The 23,048-nt window shown below is 38.7% G+C and overlaps 1 protein-coding gene across 4 annotated transcripts in view; it reads right to left on the bottom strand.

Moving 5' to 3' along the window:
• INVS (inversin) overlaps positions 1-23,048 on the bottom strand; it is a 144,270-nt gene that overhangs the window by 69,944 nt on the left and 51,278 nt on the right. For 3 of the 4 annotated variants that reach the window (XM_033431194.2, XM_012533634.3, XM_033431196.2), the window contains exons 4-5: positions 5,860-6,033; positions 1,629-1,796 (exon numbers count right to left, since the gene is read on the bottom strand). In XM_033431194.2, coding sequence (XP_033287085.1) covers positions 1,629-1,796; positions 5,860-6,033 — 342 coding nt within the window. The remainder of the gene's footprint in view (positions 1-1,628; positions 1,797-5,859; positions 6,034-23,048) is intronic. The other variant, XM_049710951.1, reaches the window with a different exon arrangement.

The following is a 23,048-nucleotide window of genomic DNA, read 5'->3' as shown; positions in this document are numbered from 1 at the left end:
AAAATCAGGGAGGGCTTCCCTGGTGGTGCAGTGGTTAAGAATCCACCTGCCAATGCAGGGGACATGGGTTCAATCCCTGGGCTGGGAAGATCCTACATGCCATGGAGCAACAAAGCCCATGCACAACTACTGAGCCTGAGCTCTAGAGCCCACGTGCCACAGCTACTGAAGCCTGTGCGCCTAGAGCCTGTGCTCCACAACAAAAGAAGCCCACACACTGCAATGAAGAGTAGCCCCTACTCACCGCAACTAGAGAAAGCCCATGCACAGCAACAAAGACCCAACACAGCCAAAAAAACAAAACAAAACACAAACAAATAAATAAGTTTATAAAAAAAAAAATCAGGGAGTTTACCACCATAGATCTACACTAAAGGAAGTTCTAAGAATTATATTTCAGGAAGTAAGATAATAATAACTCTAGAAGGAAAATTTGAGACTCAAGAAGAAATGCAGAGCAAAGAAATTAGTTAACACACAAGTAGAACTAAATTTTCATTGTACAAATAAAACAATATCTTTTAAAGTCTAATTTGTGTGTTATAAGCAAATAGGACTAAATATTAGACTACCATAGCCTGTAAGTTCGAATTTGGGAAGGAGTGATTAGAAAACCTCAAAGAATATACTGATAAATATTCAAAATTAATAAGAAAGTATACCAAGTTGGTTAAATATATAATTAATGGCCCAAACTATCAATTGCATTTCTATATACCTGCAACAACCAGTTAAATACATACCCTAGATACCCTAGATATGCTTTTACAAAAGGTTCAGAGCAGCACTGTTGTAAATAGCAAAAAACTGGAAACAGTTCCAAATGTCAGTCAATAACAGACTGAATAATGTGTGTCATTTAATCTTCATAAAATGGAATACTATACAGCAGTAAAAAGTAATATATTACAGCTACACACAGCAACATAGATAAAATCACCAGCTTAACACTGAGCAAGAGAAAAGTATGTTGCGGAAGAATACATACAGTATGATTCTATGAATATAAAATTCAAAAATGTTAAAAACTAAACAATATATTTTTTAGGGATACAAACACATGTCAAAACTATAATGAAAACCAGTGGAATGATAATCACAAAACTGAGGATAGTGGCTGACTCTGAGAAAGGAGAGAAAAGAACGGTACTGGGAGGTATCCAGGGAACTTCAATGGTAATGTACTTGGCTCCTCAACTCAGTGATGAGTACAGGAGTATTTGTTGTTTCCTTATATATCTTAAATGTATTATATAAATATTCACTTACATCTATTTACTATTTAATAAGAACAAGTATAAAACAAAGACAGGGATGATAAATATAAACTCAGAAAAGTAGTTGATAGGGGACAGGAATGGCACAGGGAGAGAGAATGTATTTGGAAACTGGCACATAGGAAAGTTCTGTTTGGTCTTAAATAACAGTATTAAAATGTTTTATTTCTTGGTGATGAGCTCACATGTTTGTTATGCTCTTTTGCTTCATAATTTGGTTGTGTGTCATATAAATGCTTTTGCATATATTGGATATTTCATTATATATATATATAGTGTGTGTGTGTGTGTGTGTGTGTGTGTGTGTATATATGTATATATATATTTGGAAAGGCCATCCATTATACCCACCAGAATGCATCGCACTGTATGAACAGCACTCGGATCTTTGTGGTTGGCTGCCCAGTGAAGTGGGATCTTGCCTTCGACATCAGGAATTCCAATGTTGGAATCATGCTTGATGAGCAGCTTCACATGCTCAGGGTTATTGTAGTAGGCACTCCAATGCAGAGCTGTTTGCTGCAAAATTGAGAGATTCTCAAAATAACAATAACTACAGTAACAGTGAAAACACAACAAACTCTTCCCAAACTTTCAGTGTGTGACAGGCACTGTCGTAAGAGTTTTATATATTTTATCTCATGTAGTCTATATCATGACAACTCTGGGAAATGAGTACTCTTGAATTTGCATGCGACTGGTGAGGAAAGTTAAGTACGAAGAGGGTAAGTAATCTGCTCAAGGGTGTGAAGGTGGCAAGTGGCTGAATAGAGAGTTTAAACCCAGGCAGTCTGACTCCAGAATCTGACATCTTAACCATGGCAGGGATTTAGGTCATCAAGTACTAATACCTGATAATACTGAGAAAGAAAAACCCAGCGAAATATTTTATGAATAATTATCAACAAAGCAAGTGATCATCTTTTGTTTTTTTTTTTTTTTTTGCGGTACGCGGGCCTCTCACTGTTGTGGCCTCTCCCATTGCGGAGCACAGGTTCTGGACGCGCAGGCTCAGCGGCCATGGCTCACAGGCCTAGCTGCTCCGCGGCACGTGGGATCCTCCTGGACCGGGGCACAAACCTGTGTCCCCTGCATTGGCAGGCGGACTCTAAACCACTGCACCACCAGGGAAGCCCCAAGTGATCATCTTGATATTGTACTAAGCACCTTAAGAATCTGATAGAAGGTTTATATTTTAATATCTATCAGAAAAGATCCATGCATAGGAAATCACGGATCTAGAATCCATTTTTTATATCAAAGGATAAATTTAAATTTAACTATAATTTTACAGGATAAATTGTTAAAGATATAAAAATACAGCAACACTTGCTTTATTTTTAGATAAAGTTAAAAATGAACATGCTGAATTTGCCAATGTTGCTTTAAAAATCTCTTCTGCCATTCTCATCAACATACTGGTTTCTCTATTAGGAGAACTATTAATGAAACCACAGAGAAACTGTTTAGATATACTTTATACCTTGAGAGTAGCATTGTCATGAATCCAATCTAGAACGAAATCATTTAACAGCAAGAACCAAGCTCAACTGTCACATTAAAAACTTTAAATGTTGGCATATGTGGTATTCATTCAAAATGAACCTACAGGCGTCTAACATGTAGAGTTATTAACTCATTACTTTTTGTTTAGTGATAACTGCAGAATAAAAAAGTCACAAATATCAAAGCAGTTAATCGCCTAAAACCACATTTTCAGTAAACAACATGTACAGTTTCTGTAGTTTCTTTTCCTATATTTGTTCTTTTTTAAAGAATTAATTAATTTTTGGCTGCGTTGGGTCTTCACTGCTGTGCGTGGGCTTTCTCGAGTTGCGGCGAGCCGGGGCTACTCTTCGTTGTGGTGCGCGGGCTTCTCATTGTGGTGGCTTCTCTTGTTGTGGAGCATGGGCTTTAGACACGTGGGCTTCAGTAGCTGCAGCACGTGGGCTCAGTAGTTGTGGCACACGGGCTTAGTTGCTCCACAGCATGTGGGATCTTCCTGGACCAGTGATTGAACCCGTGTCCTGTCCCTGCATTGGCAGGCAGATTCTTAACCACTGCACCACCAGGGAAGTCCCTGTTCTGAATATATTTACTGAAATATATTATGCTGTTGAACCTAACAGTAAAAAGTTTGGGGTTGCATTTTTTTACATCTTTGTTTTTTATTTTTCTAGTAATTCTTTTTTTTTGGACTGTGGTAAAATGTACATAACATAAAATTTACCATTTTAACTGTTTCTAAGTGTAGTGTTCAGAGGTATTAAGTACGTTCACATTGTTGTGTAACCATCAGTACTATTTATCTCCAGAATTTTTTCATCTTCCCAAACTGAAACTCCATACCCATTTAACAATAACTCCTAATTCCCACCTCCTCCCCGTCACCTGGCAACCACCATTCTACTTTCTGTCTGTATGAATTTGACTCCTCCAGGTACCTTGTAAGTGGAATCTTACAGTACTTGTCTTTTTGTGTCTGACTTGTCACTTGGCATAATGTCCTCAAAGTTCATCCACATTGTAGCATGTGTCAGAATTCCATTCCTCTTTAAGGCTGAATAATATTCTACTGTATGTATATACTGCATTTTTTTAATCCAGCTGTCCATCAAAAGACATTTGGGAGGTTTGTGAGTAACATCTTTGGGCTATTTTGAGTAACGCTGCTATGAACATGGATGTACAAATATCTGTTCGCATTCCTGATTTCAATTCTTTTGGGTATACAACCAGAAGTAGAGTTACTGGATCATATAGTAGTTCTATGTTTAATTTTTTGAGGAACTGCCATATTGTTTTCCACAGTGGCTGTACCATTTTACATTCCTACCAACAGTGCACAAGGGTTCAAATCTCTCCACATCCTCACCAACACTTGTTATTTTTGTTTTTTTGTGATAATAGCTATCCTAAAGGGTGTGAAGTGCTATCTCGCTGTGGTTTTTGATTTGTGTTTCTTTTGTGATTAGTTATATTAAGCATCTTTTCATGTGCTTATTGGCCATTTGTATATCTTCTTTGGAGAAATGTCTATTCAAGTCCTTTGCCAGTTTTTTAATTGAGTTGTTTGGTTTTTTGTTGCTCACTTTTAATGTATTTTATAATATGATTGGTCTGTGACAGATAAGAAATTAAAAAAAAAAACGATCCTTCACCTCAGATGGTTTGAGACTCAGTGCTCTATGCTTTTGTCCTTCTTTCTTCTCTGTGGCTGCCTGGACTATGCAGATCCATTTTCCATCTCTCTGACTGAATAACCTCCCATCCCTGTTCAATAACAGAAGAACATACAGGGACTGGAAGACAGCAGGAAGTTCACAGAATATATTGGGGAAGACATGAAGCCCAAAGACAGTTGTAGCTTCTCAAGTGATTAATGGGTCTTGTGCTTTTTTCAGTGAAATATTTATTTATTTATTTATTTAGCCACTTGGCTTGTGGAATCCTAGTTCCCTGACCAGGGATTGAACCCAGGCCCTCAGCAGTGAAAAGACAGAGTCCCAACCACTGGACCACCAGGGAATTCTCAGTGAAATATTAGCACTATAAATGCTGTGAGTTAAGAATAATATTAATTTACAAGTTGTAAAATAAAGTTAAAGTTGATTTCAGAACTCTGGGTTATGTGAATGACTACTAAACAAAATCTAAAAGTCACATAAAGAACACAATGGGAGTGAAAATATTATTGAATATAAACCCAGTGAATGACTTATAAGAGTTTTAATTACATGAGAGTGCTGGAGTTAGCAAGACTCTATGATTAAGTGCCTGATGAAAAGGAAGAGGATGATTGCAGTTGTCTAACTAAAGACCACATTTTTTTCCTGTAAGGAATGATCAGAGTGTTGACCAAAACAATGACCAATGGGTACACTATGTTAAAACTCAAGAGCAGGGAAGATAATGGACCCTAGTAAGAATGCCAGAGCAGATGTTAGAATCAAAATGAACTAATAATAATAATTTTAAGCTAATATTTATTGAGAGAATACTATGCACCGGGCATTGTGCTAAACACTTCATATATATCATCTCATTTTATCTTCAACAACCCTTTATCCCCTTTTTGCATATGAGAAAATTGAGGAATAGAGGAGTTAAGTAATTCAATGGACATAGAACAAGTGGTGGCTTTTACACTGAAACCCAAGAAGAATGATGCCTAAGCCCAGGCCATTAAAGCACTATGCACTTAGTTCATTACCCAGGGCATTTGGCCACCACAAATCTAACTACCTTTAGCAACTATCTTGACTAGCAGTCAAATACTGAGTTGGAGTTAGACAGGCCTGGTTTGAATTCTAGTCCTGCCAATTGGATCTCGGGCAGAATTTTAATCTTCTTGAGCTTCAGTTTTCCCATATGTAAAAAGATGATACTACCCACCACACCTGGTTGCTGGGAGGATAAAATGACAGAATTTAAGTGAAATACTTTACTGGGGTGTGTGGAGACTTGGAATTGTTCTACCATGCATGAGTGGTAAATTAGGCCTTCTTCCGTGAGATTTCACATCATAAAATAAAGCATTTGCTTTCTGCTCTATTTGTCTTCGATTTTGACAGTCCGTTACCTTGTTTTTATCCTGTGTATCCACTTCTCCTGGTGCCATAAACTTCAGCAGAAGCGCCAAACACTTAGGGCTCTTGTGCCGGGTAGTCAAGTGTAAAGGAGTCATTTCTTCTAGATCCTTCTGCATCCAGTTTGCTCTGCGTGTAAGTAAGAGTTTCATGAAACGATAATTTCCCTAAATAAAAAATAAGAGACAGTAAGAAGAAATTTAGTTTGGAGCCAAATTTTTTTTAAAATTTTAAAATGTTTTAAGCATTTTAATTATTCTGCTAGAATAATAACATTCAGATAAATTAATAAAAGGAAAATACTTATAATTCTACTACTCTAGCAATTGTTTTATTTTTTCACGTTTCTTTCCAACCACTTTCTATATGCATTTAGTTTACTCAGTGGCTGGTCAATATTTCATTGTGTTAAGGCAAGACATTTTATTTAATCATTCTATTATTGCTTGTAATATTTTTTAATAGAAAATGCTACAATGTACATGATTTTTCACATATTTTTTTTCCATAGAATAACTTATCAGGAACCAAATAACTGGGTCAAAGGAGTTTGTGCATTTTATGGTTTTTGGTGTATTTTCCAAATTGCTATCTAGTTGCAACAATGTGTGAATGTATTAGTTTCAGCACAATCTGACCAGCACAGCACATATTATTTATATTCAAAGTATAGTAACTTTGTGAAATAAGTAGAGATTTTAAACCCCAATTTACAGGTGAGGGAATTGAGATTCAAAGGGGTTAAATATTTTGTTCACAGTCATTTGGTTAATAAGGAAAAGGTGGTTAGCTTTCTTGACGAGAGCTATTTACAGGTACAGCTAAGGTAGAAGCAGCTTCCTCAAAGTTCAGGTCCCAGACTCATCTGTTCACACAAACACCAACCCAGAAGTCACTGTAGGCCGCCCACTTGCAGGCAGTGCTCTCCACACCAGTTAAACCCTCCAATCTGGCAGAACCAACCCATCTGGAGAAAGAAGTTTAGTTACAAGGGCTAGAGTAATACACTGGTGGGGACTCAGGTCGACCATTTTATAGTATGTCTATGTGAGCTTTGAAACCCTTGAAAAATATTCCAGGGGCTTCCCTGGTGGTGCAGTGGTTGAGAGTCCGCCTGCCGATGCGGAGGACACGGGTTCGTGCCCCGGTCCGGGAAGATCCCACATGCCGCGGAGCAGCTGGGCCTGTGAGCCATGGCCGCTGACCCTGCGCGTCCGGAGCCTGTGCTCCGCAACAGGAGAGGTCACAGCAGTGAGAGGCCCGCGTACCGCAAAAAAAAAAACAAAAACAAAACAACAACAACAAAAATATTCCATAGTTCTGGGTTTCCCTGGTGGCGCAGTGGTTGAGAGTCCGCCTGCTGATGCAGGGGACACAGGTTCGTGCCCCGGTCCGGGAAGATCCCACACGCTGCGGAGCGGCTGGGCCCATGAGCCATGGCCGCTTAGCCTGTGCGTCCGGAGCCTGTCTTCCGCAACGGGAGAGGCCACAACAGTGAGAGGCCCAAGTACCATACACACACAAAAAATAATAAAAATAAAAAAAAATTCCATAGTTCTTTTAAGCTCTTTCCTGAGATCTAGCTCCATATTTCCAATTCTGATTGGAGACTTCAATATGCTTGGTATCACAGATATTTCAAAGTCAACATGAACAAACTGCATTGCATGATCAAGTTCTCTGTCTACTTCATGTGTATTTTCTCTTTCCCTATTCAAAGCATAGTGGCAGGCAGGGCTACCTGTCTTTTTCATCTTCTGAGACCCTCTACATCCTTAACATTGTTGGAAATGTGACCTTTAAGTATTATAATTACAATGCATTAATGTTCTACTATCAGGAGCTATTGGTATTAGTAAGGAAGACATTTATTGATTGAGCAGGTTCCCCACTGTGATGCATGTGAGGCTCTAAGTAAGGCAAAGGGAACTAGCTAGAGCAACAGTGAGGTGCAGAAGGAAGAATGAGACTTGCCTGCTTGCCTACAGGGGCAAAGACAGGATTCAACTCAGCTCCAGGGCTGGGGCAGAGATAAGGGAGAACAAGGCTAGGAAAAGGGTCATAAGGCTGTCTATACTAGATGGACAAACTTGGAATGGACTGAAAAACAAATGAATGCAGCTTATTTATTTCCTTTCAGAGAGGCTTTCCTTGACCACCCTAAGCAGAACTTATTTTATTCTTCTTTATTGCAGTACCCTTTCATTTCCTTCATAGTACTTTCCCCAGTTTGTAGTTACATATGTTTTTATTTCCCTTCACTGAGATTTCCCTCATAAGCAGTAAGCATCATGAAGGCAGAGACTATGTTTTGTTGACCACTGGGCTCGGCATGGTTCCTAGCACATAATAGGTGCTTAATAAATATTACTTGAAGGACTGAGTGAATAAGAGGAAATGAAATATAGAGGTTTTTGTTTTTATTTAAAAATTCTTATTTACAGTTGCTAAATTAGATCATAACAGTTAAGAATATTAACTCTCAGGGCTTCCCTGGTGGCGCAGTGGTTGAGAGTCTGCCTGCTGATGCAGGGGACACGGGTTCGAGCCCTGGTCTGGGGGGATCCCGTGTGCCGCAGAGCGGCTAGGCCCGTGAGCCACAGCTGCTGAGCCTGCGCGTCTGGAGCTTGTGCTCCGCAACAAGAGAGGCCGCGACAGTGAGAGGCCCGCGCACCGCGATGAAGGGTGGCCCCTGCTTGCCGCGACTGGAGAAGGCCCTCGCACAGAAACGAAGACCCAACACAGCAAAAATAAATAAAATAAATTAATAAACTCCTACCCCTAACATATTAAAAAAAAAGAATATTAACTCTCAAATATCTGGAATTTGGTTACTATTACTTTTTAATGTTTTATTTATCTGAGCTTCATTCATAGCGGACATCATTTATCTGGATTTTCTGATTTCACCCAATGCAAGTTTTTGAGAAGGTACTAAAATTTCCTCAAGAGGGCACCCTGCTCTAAATCTCTTGCCATCTTTTCTTTCAGAAAAAGAGAAAAATGCCCAGGAAAAATAAACATATGTGGTACTTCATACCAAAAAAATAAGGTTTGACCTTTCTGAGCATAACATTTCAAATATTACAGAATAATTCATCATGACTTTTAAAGATATTCAATCAGACAGTCATTGTGAATTTGAAATTTAGAGGAAATGGGAAGGAGAAGGAGGAAACTAGAATGTGTTAGGGGGTGGCTACTGACTTATAGACAGTGCTTGGTATATTTACATTTCACATTATTCTGCAGATTCTACCTACAGAAAACATCATACACCTCAGTAATAATCACTCATTCATTCAACAAACATCCATTGAACCTTGTTACAAAGCAGGAAGGAGTAAAATGTTTGTACTTTACTTATTACAAAGCTCTTTGACATAGATTTCATCTTTGCTCCTCACAGAAGTATCGTGGAAAATTTTTACATATCAATTAAAGTATCTTCCTGTGACTCTAATTTCCTCATCTGTAAAACAGGAATAATAATAGTACCTGAGATTATCATGCATATGAAATGATAAAGGTAATCTCTGTACTTAGAACAGTACACAAAGCAAATGCTCAGGAATGTTTGCTAACTTTATTATGGACAGTTTTCCAATGTGGAGGAAGCAATAAAACATAAATGGTCAAGTGGAACCAAGAATGGCCCATGACAGAGGGCATGTAGATAGAAAGATCTAACTGAACATGGTATACATAGTTCAGCTACTGATTAAGGAGAGAACCAAGGTTAGGAACAGGTAAAAGTAAAAATAGTTGGAATGTTATAAATAATGGCTTTTCTGATTTTTTTTTACATTGAGAAAGATGTCTATACTCTACTTACGGATAAAGGTGATATAGTACCAACAAGAACATACCCAATAGGAATTTAGCTGGTACCCTGAGGAGGGGTCAGCTATATGATCAGGCCAGCTTCTTCTATTCCAAAGGACAGAGACACATCAGATATTACTGACGAATGCTGGGACTAGAAACAATATAATCCATTTGGACCAAGGTCAACCTCCTTGGTCTCATGAACAAGCATTTATTAAATGCCCAGTGTATGCAAACTCAATTCTGAGACTGAACAGAGGGGACAGACAACCTTTGAGCTAAAATCAGGAGAGTATTTGTAATATCAGTGGAAAAGAGGACAACACTAGTTTGAGGCAGCAAGCTATTTTGATAACCCCCTGAAGACTGTATGACCCTGGGGACACATGTTATAGGCTACTTTGTTTCCCGTAAAGCCTCCTCAATACAAAAGCAAACAGACAAAATGTCTAAACATTTCCTCACTATTGCTTGAAATTTGGACTTCTTAAGTTTTCAAGTTTATTATAACACAAATACTTTGGGGATGATTTGGAAGTTAACAATTTAGTATCATATCTTAGGGCCACACAGAACATGATCCTGAGGTGAAGACTGTTTTGGAATTTGCTTTTATAATTTCTGACTGGGTAGGAAATAGTATAAGATCAAAAGAGATAATAGATCAAAAGAGTGTATATTCTTAAGAAAATTCCGGTGGTAAGTGAGCAGAAATGAGAGCTAAAGTTACAAAAAAGTCCTGATTTCATCACTAAAAGGACATTAACTCTGATATGATGAGGTCTATTATGCCAGCGAAATGTGAAAATATTTCCTAATGTCTCTGAAACATTGAATAAGACGTCGTTTCTCAGTTTCTGGTTTTTTGTTGTTGCCGTTGTTGTTAGGTACTAATAATCCTCATCTTAATCTTCCTGTAATTATTAACACCATGAGCTTCTTTTGTCTGTAATGTAAGTGATTATGACATTTGGATTTTCCCCAAATACATGAAAAGGAGTATAATATCTGAAAGGGTAAAAGAGAATGAAAAAGCTCTCTGACCTGGAGAACAGCTCTTGAAATGAATCTGGGAACAAATCAACTCAAAATGCCACTTAAGCTCATATTTTTGTCTGTCCAACTTGCTAAGAGGAACTCCTTTTTTTAGGAAAAGTCATTTAATCTTAATAACAATGATATGGAAGTTCTGAGTGAAATACTTTGATATTTTGTTTTAGATTTTTCATTTTTAAGAAATAAAACATAACATATATGGTTAATACTCCCTTTGTGTCCTTCCCCAATTCTATTACCTTTTCTCTCTTTGGAGAACTTGGTGGTTATCATTCCAGTGAATGTTTTGATACATTTTATTTCTTACAAATACATGTATTCATAAACTACATAGCATTATTTTACATGTTTTCAATCTTTATATAAGTAGCCCTACATGAATCACTTGCCACCTTTAACTCAAAGCAATATTTTTGAGATGTATCCAAATTGCTTTGGTTCATACATTTTCACTGAAGAAAGCTTTCTGTCATATGAAAATAATATTATATTTATTTATTCTCTAAGGGAATACTTAGCATGTTTCTCACTTTTCACTATTACAAACAATACTGTAATGAATTTTCTTGTAGCTCCTGGTACACGTGCCAGAATTTCTGAAGCTGCTGGGCTGAAACTGTTCTCTCAAGTAGTTACTCCAATTTACACTCCCACCACTAATGTTTGAGAATGCTTGTTTCGCCACATCCTCTCCACACTTGGTTTTGTCAGACTTGCTAACTTTTGCCAATATGATGGGTATACAATTGTATTTTACCATGGATTTAATTTTCATTTCCCTTCTTGAAGTGGAACGTCTTTGTTAGCTATTTGTTTCTTCTTCTGTGAAGAGCTTTTTTGCATTGTTTACTCATTTTGCAACTGAGCTATTTGTCTTTTTCTTACTGATCTATAGAAGTTATTTACATATTCTGGATACTAATTCTTAGCTTGTTTTGCAAATATCTTCTCTCTTTGTGTGGCTTTTCTTTTTGCTTTGTTTATGTTCTTCCGCTAGGAATGAATTCATGATCTGAATGATGATACTGGTAGCTTTCTTAGCATGAGATTTCTTCATATATTTTGTTTGAGGGCTCATTTTAAAGAGAAGATTGTTTGCTGTTATTTTTTGTTTTTTTTCTTTTTTTCTCTTTGCTCACCCTTATAGCTGCTAACATCCAGCTCCTGGTCCATTATAAGAATCTGAACTTATAATGATGTTTCGCAGCCCCATGTCTAGTGATACTAGGGGTATCACAGTTACTGTCACTGAGCTAGTGGGGAGCTTCCTGGTCCTGGGCTTATCTTTGTCCTGCTCCTGCCACTTCTCTAAAACAGCTTCCTCTAAAGCTATAGCCTCATATCAAGGCAAAGAATACTCCCAAATTCTAAGTATTTTCTTGGCTTTAGTGTGAATATAGGACTGCCTGTAGCAGTCCTTTCCCTCACTGGGACACTGAAGAGACTAGATATTTTCTCAAAACCTACATATTTTCTGATGAATCTCTTTGCATTCTTGTTCTCTCTGTGTCCTCAGCACTTAATTTACTCTCACTGTAGCTGGGGAGAAAACAATTGTCCACCAAATGTTAATTTATTTTTTTGTTCATTTATAGGTTTGTATATAATTTTGTCCTGGAAGTATTATAATTATATGTATAATAGCACAAATAAATGTAAGGTAGGCATTCTGCCATATTTTATTCTAAATCCTAATCATACTACATACCAAAAGATACATTATTTAAAACTGAAATGGAAATAATAGAAACATGATCTGTTACTATAAAGTCTAATGCTATCTATGTAATTACATATTTATAAACTCTCAAGGCATTTACCATGTTAATTTTTAAAAAGAATCACTAACTCCAGGAAGTATATAGGTCACAAATATCAATAACCTCTTTATCTCAATCTTTCCTGTAATGGTTGCAGACACAAATGAGTCTTAGAAATACCACAATAGTGTTGGGAGAGGCAATCTGCCGTGGGCCCTGAGTGTCCCTGCATGTTCTTACTAAATATGCCAAGAATGCAAAGCCTCGACTCCTCTACCTGGGCCATTTCTCAGAGTTGGGTTTGTATCAAGCAGTCTTAAGGGACATTAATGTCTCCCAGGACATTAGATAGAGAGTCTTGCTTACTACTTACTAAAGTAAGTAGTAAAGTCTGGAGCTACCCCAAATTCAGCATTCCTCAGATGCCATGTGAACCCCAGTGTCCATCTGGGGCCTCTGCGTTGCCTCCTGGTTCTTGGGGGTAAGGGATGCAAAAATGCAAGTGCTCATGCTTTTGCCATCAGTGATAAAGCTTTTTTTGTCTCTGATGGTAGTCTTATGTCTTCTGCCAGTACTCAGAACCAATTTATTACCTTGTAATAAGTTGGCATAAACAAAGAAAAAAGTAGGGCAAATTAAATCCAAGACCTGACAGTACAGGAAATGAGGAGGGGATACTGACGGAGACACAGTTTTCTTGAAGAGTAAGGACCAGGGCCCTGCAGGTCAGGTTCAGGGATGAGAAGATTCCATGTGATCATACCCAAGCGGTGGGCAAGGTTGGGGAGATAAGGGAACCCACTGTCCTGTTAATGACTCTGAGGAAGAGCAGGATTGAAACAAGCCACCCAAATGATGCCTTGGTCTTGGCTCACCTTCCCCTGGGCAAGCAGAGGAAGGGAAGAAAGCATGACAATGGGGCAGCAAGCTGAAAGGCAATGTAGTTGTGGCCGCTGAGTCAAGGAATCTCCAAAGTGGAAACCAACGGAGAAAGCAGTGAGACCCTGCTACTTGATACAGAATTTTGGGTGGACTGAAAACAGCAGAGGTTCCCTTGGCGGAGACATGAGTGGGCAGCTGCTCAAAAGTGAAAGTGAATGCAAAGCCTTGCCTGATAACACAGAGCCAACGGTGCCACGTACCTGATCCCTGCTATAGTCTGCTTTGTCTGGCAATGAGGACAAAGAACTGGGCGTGGAGATGGCCACTGTCTGAGGCAAACTGCTGGTTTAATGGTGCCCTTGATGCTCAGGGGTTCCCCTGAATGCCTTGTCCTGGTTTAATGATGATTTGGCTAAGTTAAAACCTGATGGCAACCACTGGGAGGCAGTCCAACGTCCATGACAACTCTGGAAGACCGACTGTGTACAGGGCAGGTCAGCCCTTTACATTCTATGGGCATTCTATGCCCCATGCTGTCCTGAGGAATCTGAAATGATCAAGAGCAGCCATGGTTTCCTTGAAAATAAACTCAGAAAGATTTCTGGTTCCACCTCAGTTACCTCTTCCTGATCCACACACCTGAGAGAGGTAGGGCAGTTTGGTTACTGTATGTGGCCACCCGCAGGAAGAGCTCATCTCCTCATGGCAGCCTCCTGGGAAGTAATCAGGACAAAAGGAGTGGGGAATCATATACACCTATGTTGAAAATTTGGGGTTCCGCCCTGTCCATCCCTGATTATGATGCTTCTCTTTCCCCTAAGAGTAATCCCAGGCTGGCCTCACTGGTACACCCTCTTGGTGGCAGCCCAACCAAAAGGGAGCTTAGAGATTCAAACTTAACTCTGGTTCAGCCACCTGAATTTGTTTGTTGATCGACATGGTCCTACATCATACACATCCACAATGACCACTTGCTTGAGTACCCTACTCACAAAGTCCTCCTAAATGCCCACGTGGGCTAAAGTGGGGGACATAACGGGTCTCTGTAAATTTGTCCTATATGTATCTACCCTTCTAGGTGAAAGGTATGGGTGCAAGTAGGAGATGAGGAGAGAAAAGGTGAGGAGTTCTAGCTATTAGGGTGGGACACACTGATTTTGTGGTTGAGGAGGGAATGCAACAACTTCAGCACCTTGGAAGAGGACACCTTGGGAGGTACAGGGAGGAAGAGGACAACTGATGCTCTCTTTGTCCTCTGGATCCAGTACTGTATCCCAGAAAAAAACAAAATTACTTTTCACTACCTGAATCAAATAGCAGCTGAGGCTTGCAATCTGATCTGCTTTTGTGTTTGTCATCCCCATCCATGTGCTATGAAACAGAAAAATTCATGTGGACATGGATGGACATGAACTCTTCCGCCATGCTTGATGCCATCAATGGCAGTATGAGAAGCCTTGGGTTATGCCATGTATGACAATCAAAGCTGTAACTACTTGGTGATACTGCCCATGTGGCTTAGCCAAACAATGAAACGGTGATCCACGTTTAACAACAAATCCCGAACTAAAGTGACTTGTGCCTCTTCAGGTTATATGTTTGTATCTGGGGGAGAGAGGGCCATGAAATAGTTCTCCATTGGGCTTAGGGGTTGCTTTTCAGCCCCCAGTGCCTCACGTAATTATTGGTAATAACACCAAAGATCAGCAGGTCAGTCAAACTCCCTTGCATGGGTCGTAATAGATAACAGAATAGCCTTAGAGTATATCTTTGCTGTATAAAGTAAGACCTACTGTCTCCCCTGGTACTTATTCACAGTGGACTTAATCCAGGACACTGAAGTCAATACTGCAGGTTGTTCTCATCCTGCGGCTTGGAGTTCTATTATTTAAATGCTGTATGAGACATATTAAACAGATTTGTTCCCAGCCTCTGTTGGTCAGATTAATCAGAGTAGCTGACAGAATGGCATGCTCATGTCAAGAACATGTAGGGCTAAGTGATGGGTTGCTGGGAGAAGCAATTTACCATGGGCCCTAATCATCACTGCATGTTCTTATGCCAAAAATGCAGAGACTTGACCACTCCTGGCCTAGGCAACTTCTCTGGGTTGTGTTTGCTGCAATCAATTTGAGGGGTGAGGTCATCTCTTCTGGGTTTACTAGCTGCTCACTACAAAAGCGCAGATTCCTGAAGTTCAGTGTTCCTCTGTGCTATGATGGAAAACTGCTGTGTGTACAGCATCCATCTGGGCCTTCTGTGACTCTCCCATGGTTCTTGGGGGAAAGGGAAATCAATACAAACATATAGGTGCTGATGCTTTTTGCTATGCTGTGAATAATAAACTTCTTTGTCCCTGACCCTAGAGGCTTGTGTCTATTGTCAACATCCATGAAGCAGTAACAGACTAACTTCTTATCTTGCATATATGGTGAGACAAAATCTCAAGCCTCGAAGATAGTTCTATATTATTGTAATATGAAATGAAGTATTGAATATAAGAAGTGAAAAATTGATTATAGAGGTGAGTAGGGGCTAGAAAATGGAGAGTCTAATACAGTATGACGAAGAGTCTAAAATTTATCGTGTAGGTAATGGGGTGCCAGTGAAGAGTTGAAGGAGGAAATGACACGAGTGGATTTATGTTTTTAAGAAATATCCTGGAGGCTGGGTGAAGTACTGATTTGAGGGAAACAAATCTTTGGTAGTGAGACTGGTTAGGGGTTACTACAGCAATCCAGAATAGAAATGATGGGAGCTAAGTGGAAATAGGAGGACAGACTGTGAAATATGTAAGAGGCCTCCTGAATGGGTACAAAATGGAGAGTGGTGTCAACAACTGAAAGGACAGAAGGAGAAATAGGATTAAGGATAAAGATTTTGAGTTCTGTTTTTCTAACATGTGGAGTTTGGGGTGTCTGAGGGAAATCTATATAGAGATATCTAGCAAAAAAAAAAAAAAGAAAGAAAGAAAAGAAAAGAATCTATATGGAACTGAAGATTGGAAGAGACAGCTAGATTCAAGATATAGGGTTAGGAATCATCTATATTAATAGCTGTTTCAACTATTTTATCTAAAGACATAATTTCTGGCATAAATTAAGGTACATGAAACTGGAAAAATGAATCTATACATCTTAGCTGAAATAAAAACATGATTTAAATATCCACATAAATAGCTCAGTACAATGCAATCCATACTGTTTTTTTACCTAGACCATGAGATACTACTACCGTATCAAATATAGAGTATAAGTGGATTGGAAAAAGGATGGGCCTTTCCTCATCATTCTTGTCTGCTTGGATCATTCTTTGATCCCGGTTGATTTAGGTGTCTCATTGTACTCTGGTTTCCTGCTTTTTTTTTCCTTCTTCTTCTTCTTTTTTAAAATTTAATGTGAATCTTTACAGAAAACAGTTACAAAAACCGTTTTTGAATGACATGAATTACTGAGCTATAGAAATGAAATCAAATCTGCATTGCGTTTCCCAATCACAGACATTCTCTTTCTTTTCTTAAATTTCTGATTTCAAGCCTAAATACTGTGTTTTACAGCTAAAATTTCTAATTACTTAACAATTATGATGGTAACCACATCACTAACCTGTCATCTTATGCAAATCTGAAAAAAATGTTTTTAAAAAGCTATTTGACAATTCTCTAAGCAAAGGTTAAGAATGGTACTTCAAAGGCAGAATGGAGCTCTATTTGTTGCTTTTCAAGTTTAAGATGTTCATCCATCTGGCAGAGCAGCTAGACAATACATCAGCCAAGAACATCCCTCTGGCTTGAAACAGATTCTGGCTCTCAGAGAGGATTTGACTGAAGGAAAGGCAACATCTTTATTTGCTCTGTGGCTGAACTCTTCTAATATTTCTCCTCAATGCCTCCTCCAAGCCTTGGCTCCATCTACTAACTTGGTTTCCATAGGAATAGACAGAACTATCAAGTGGCACATAGTCAAACAGCACAACAGAACGAGAAAATGTTACTGTCAAAAAAAAGTAGATAGACTTTTCTCTAAGAAAAGAAACTATGAAAATATATCCTTGACTCTGAGGCTTCCTTACCCAGTGCTGGATTTTTCATGTGCTTTTCCTGCCTGACATAGACTATTTTTTTTAAAGATTATTATGAAAATTAGTCCCTTCAGTGGAGAGGATTTCATACAAAAAATATTAAAAGTTATAAAACGCCGTGATGCTTATTTCCACAAGTACAATTCTCTTGTGCTTGTGAGCTACCCTCATTTATTCAGAGTGGTGCTTTGAGTTGGCAAAACCTTTTGGGCTGATTATAAAATGTATTTTGTTTCTCATAGTTTGACATTTTATTTATAGGAAAACATTTATTTCATCTTAAATCAGTAGTTCTCAAACTCTAGCATGCATCAGGATCTCTGGAGAGCTGGAAAACACAGTCTGCTGAGGACTTCCCTCAGAGTTTTTCATTCACTAACTCTGGTGTGGGGTCCCAGAATCTACATTTCAAACAAGTTTCTGGGAGACACTGGTGCTGATAGGTCCAGGAGTTCACACTTTGAGAATCATTGTTTAAACAAAGAATCTAATAACAGAGTTCTCAACCCTGAAGAACTTAAAAAAAACAAACAACAAAAACCACCAAAAAAAGAATGCCTGTTTCATCCTAGATCAATGAAGTCAGAATTTCTGAGGCTTTGGCACCAGAAAACTACTAGAGCTAATAAATGAATTTGGTAAAGTTGCAGGATACAAAATTAATGCAGAGAAATCTCTTGTATTCCTATACACTAACAGTGAAAGATCAGAAAAATAAATTACGGAAACAATCCCATTCACTGCTGCAACAAAAAGAATAAAATACCTAGGGATAAACCTACCTAAGGAGGTAAAAGACCTGTACTCAGAAAACTATAAGACACGGATGAAAGAAATCAAAGATGACACAAACAGATGGAGAGATATACCATCTTCTTGGATTGGAAGAATCAATATTGTGAAAATGACTATAATACCCAAAGCAATCTACAGATTCAATGCAATCCCTATCAAACTACCAATGGCATTTTTCACAGAACTAGAACAAAAAAATTCACAACTTGTATGGAAACACAAAAGACCCTGAATAGCCAAAGCAATCTTGAGGGAAAAAAATGGAGCTGGAGGAGTCAGACTCCCTGACTTCAGACTATACTACAAAGCTACAGTAATCAAGACAATATGGTACTGACACAAAAACAGAAATACAGATAAATGGAACAGGAGAGAAAGCCCAGAGATAAACCCATGCACCTATGGTCAACTAATCTATGACAAAGGAGGCAAGGATATACAATGGAGAAAAGACAGCCTCTTCAATAAGTGGTGCTGGGTCAACTGGACAGCTACATGTAAAAAAACTGATATTAGAACACTCCCTAACACCATACACAAAAATAAACTCAAAATGAATTAAAGACCTAAATGTAAGGCCAGACACTATAAAGCTCTTAGAGGAAAACATAGGAAGAACAATATTTGACATAAATTGCAGCAAGATCTTTTTTTTTTTTTTTTTTTTACGGTACGCGGGCCTCTCACTGCCGTGGCCTCTCCCATTGCGGAGCACAGGCTCCGGACGCGCAGGCTCCGGACGCGCAGGCTCAGCGGCCATGGCCCACGGGCCCAGCCGCTCCGCGGCACGTGGGATCCTCCCGGACCAGGGCACGAACCCGCGTCCCCTGCATCGGCAGGCAGACTCTCAACCACTGCGCCACCAGGGAGGCCCCAAGATCTTTTTTGACCCACCTCCTAGAGTAATGGAAATAAAAACAAAAATAAACAAATGGGGCCTAATGAAACTTAAAATCTTTTGCACAGCAAAGGAAACTATAAACAAGACAAAAAGACAACCCTCAGAATGGGAGAAAATATTTGCAAATGAGGCAACTGACAAAGGATTAAGCTCCAAAATATGTAAACAGCTCATGCACCTCAATATTAAAAAGAACAAACAACCCACTCCAAAAATGGGCAGAAGACTTAAATAGATATTTCTCCAAAGAAGACATACAGATGGCCAAGAGGCACATGAAAAGCTGCTCAACATCACTAATTATTAGAGAAATGCAAATCAAAACTACAATGAGGTATCAACTCACAGCAGTTAGAATGGGCATCATCAGAAAATATACAAACAACAAATGCTGGAGAGGGTGTGGAGAAAAGGGAATCCTCCTGCACTGTTGGTGGGAATGTAAATTGATACAGCCACTAAGAAGAACAGTATGGAGCTTCCTTAAAAAACTAAAAATAGAATTACCATATGACCCAGCAATCCCACTACTGGGCATATATCCAGAGAAGACCATAATTCAAAAAGCCACATGCACTCCAATGTTCATTGCAGCACTATTTGCAATAGCCAGGTCATGGAAGCAACCTAAATGCCCACTGACAGACAAATGGATAAAGAAGATGTGGTGTGTATATATATACAATGGAATATTACTGAGCCATAAAAAGGAACAAAATTGGGTCATTTGCATAGACGTGGATGGACCCAGAGACTGTCATACAGAATGAAGTAAATCAGGAGAAAAACAAATATCATATATTAATGCATATATGTGGAATCTAGAAAAATGGTACAGATGAACCGGTTTGCAAGGCAGAAATAGAGACACAGATGTAGAGAACAAATGTAAGGACACCAAGGGGGGAAAGCAGGGGCGGGGGGTGGTGCTGGTGGTGGTGTGATGATTTGGGAGATTGGGATTGACATATACACACAGATATGTATAAAATAGATAACTAATAAGAACCTGCTGCATTAAAAAAATAATAATTCAAAAAAAGAAGAATTTCTGAGGCTTTGGAATTAATATTTCCTAAATGCTCTGTAGGTCATTCGAAAATGGTATTAAGATTGAGATGTGCTGAGCTAATTCAATAATTCATTCCAGATTCAACAGTTACTTACTATGTAATTACCCTGAATCAGACACTACGCTAAGGGTTTTGGAAGCTTTAAAAATAATTAAAATAGAGATGTATGCTCATTATACACTATGACGTAGTACAAGCAAGGAGGGGCAAGTGCATAAAAAATACAAAATGGACCAGGCAGGTTGGATGAGGATGTACTTTCAGCCCTTTATGGGGAGGGGAAATGTTAGAACAGGAAAGACCCCATGAAGGACATGGCAGTTGAGCTGGATCTTGATTTGGGATCACCAATACTTTAGCATCTCTCCATGTCTCCATATTTTCTCTCCTCCCCATTTCTTTGATAGGGACAATAGATATTTTCCGAATTTTATGCAAAGTGCTATACAAAGATAGCTTTGAGTCTTATTCCCACCCCTTCCGATCAATTTGTCCCCATAAGCTCCTCCTATGGAGAAATTCTGAAGCCAACATTAGTTAAGTTGTATGTAGCAAGTCTCTCATATTCACTTATTACATGGTGCAGTTAATCCCACACTATCACTCACTCTGGCCGTAACACATGGTGAAGCCATTTGCAAGTGTTGCTCACTGTTGTAATACAACGAATGAGATCAGCCCTATGTAAGGACAGTGGTAAGAACTCTAAAGAGGGGTACCTCACCCAGCCTTGAGGGGTCAGTAAAGGTTTCTTGAAGAAAACAGTGCCTGAGCTGTATTTAAAGCCAACTTAAGTGGGAAGTGAGTGTGCAAGGGCACTGTGCATGGAGAATGAGGGTGAGGAAGAGGTGATTAGAATAAAAGCTTTAAATAGAGTAGAAAGGGAGACACATGAAGCTGAAGCCAAAAAGGTAAGCAAGGACTAGAGGATGAAATGTGCCAGACTAAGGAGTCTGCACTTTTTCCTTAAGGTTTCTGAAGCAGTACTGAAGAATTTAAGTAAGGCAGTGACATGAGAGGGTCTCAGCCAGCTCAACCTCACATATAAAGGCAAATTATTGATTTTCTCCCAGCCTCAGTTTCTTCCCACATGAAAAAAAAAAGGAGGTTGGATTATGATCTAAAGGCTTACCCAGCTTAATGTTCTTTGACTTTATGATTCTAAGAAGCAGATGACCCAGTTTTTATAGCTACTTCAAAACTAAGTGTTTTTTATTCTAGCTGCCTCAATAATAATGTAAATTTCTAATAATTTTCATTTTTCCTAAGCACAGCGTAATAGTTTTTGAGTCTATTTCCTTTTTCCAGATACAAAAATTCCTTTTCCTAGCATAATGAAGTTCAAGCTTTAGGGGAGCCAGAAATGCTACCCATGGGGAGGCAGCATGGTGTAATTAAATGAGAATGTATTTTGGAACCAGTCAGATCTGGGTACTTCATTGGCTGTATTAACTGTGAGCATGTTATTTCTCAAAGCCCCAGATTTCCCACTGGTAAAAAAGAAAAAAAAAAACAACACCCCAAAACCCATAGAGACCAGTTCACAGCAAGGGCTTAATAAATATTGGTTTCTTTCTCAGATACCATTATGGTCCTCCTCTCATCATAAAAGTAGTCCTTGTAAACAAAACATTTTTTATTTGACCATATTTGTTGTTTCAGATACAAAAAAAAAGAAAGAAAGAAAGAATTTGCTCCTAGTGTTCTCATTGCTTGATGAACATCATAATCTGCCTGGTCTGTTCTCCTCACTGACCCTGACCAGTCTTCTGAGTTGCACTGCAAGTAGTTACTTTAAAAAATCATGTTTCAACATTAAGTTCAGAAACTAAATCCAAACAAATCTTGTTTAACACCCGGTTCCTTTGAAGCACCTCAAGTCTTGCAGTAGGCTCCATCTTTAGCTTTTCAACAGTGTACCTCAGTTTTATTGATCCTAACATGCAGTTTAAAAAAAATCAATTCATCTACTTGGCTTAGATATGTGCCTTTGGGGAAACTGTTGCAAACAACTGATTGAATCCATCTGTTACCTTCTCTACTTCAGTTCCACACTATGGATGTGATTTCTTAGATAGTGAAAAAGACAAATGACAGATAAATGTGTAAATAAGTTCAGTTAAACTCAGAAATCCTTAGTGAACCTCATTCAGGGTATGCATTAAAGGTTTTCATTAAATGCTGAGCACTAAGTAGTTATCTGACTTGGTAACCATTACCCATTTTCAAAACGGTAGCCGAAGTCCTCACAATGGATAGTGATGCTTGAATTCAAACACGTATCTTCTAGTCTCAAATCTGGCCATCTTCAAAAAATCATATCACAAACCACCTCCATCTACAAATCCATCCCTGAACTCTGTACTGTTCCTCACCTTTCCTTCACTGTTCTGGGACCTTTTCTCTTTGAAACTAAGAAAGAGGCAACTGAGTCAGTAAAAAATAACGCTAGGAGTGGTTAGAGTGGGGAAGAAAGAGTTGCAGATCAAAGGTTATTTTAGTTGTGCCGTTTGGTAACTTATCCCAGGGTAGGTAGGTGTCTGTTTGCCACAGCTATGCTTTAATTCTAGTTTAACAGTTCTTCTAAGTTCACGCACATCACAACTCTTAAATCAACATTTTAGTGTCTCCCTCAAGTTCTTTGTGGACCAATTAGATATAAACAAATATACTTAGAAAGGGATTCAAAAATTATGAATTATATATTTCATATGTATTGAAAAATTTGGAAAATTATTGAAAATTGGGAAAATAAGGAAAAAGATCACCTATAATTCCATTATCCTAAGTCTACCACAAGCTTTTGG

The sequence above is a fragment of the Orcinus orca genome, chromosome 6 (genome assembly GCF_937001465.1).
Source record: "Orcinus orca chromosome 6, mOrcOrc1.1, whole genome shotgun sequence".
Classification (NCBI taxonomy): domain Eukaryota; kingdom Metazoa; phylum Chordata; class Mammalia; order Artiodactyla; family Delphinidae; genus Orcinus; species Orcinus orca.
This window is presented reverse-complemented; position numbering and strand designations above follow the sequence as displayed.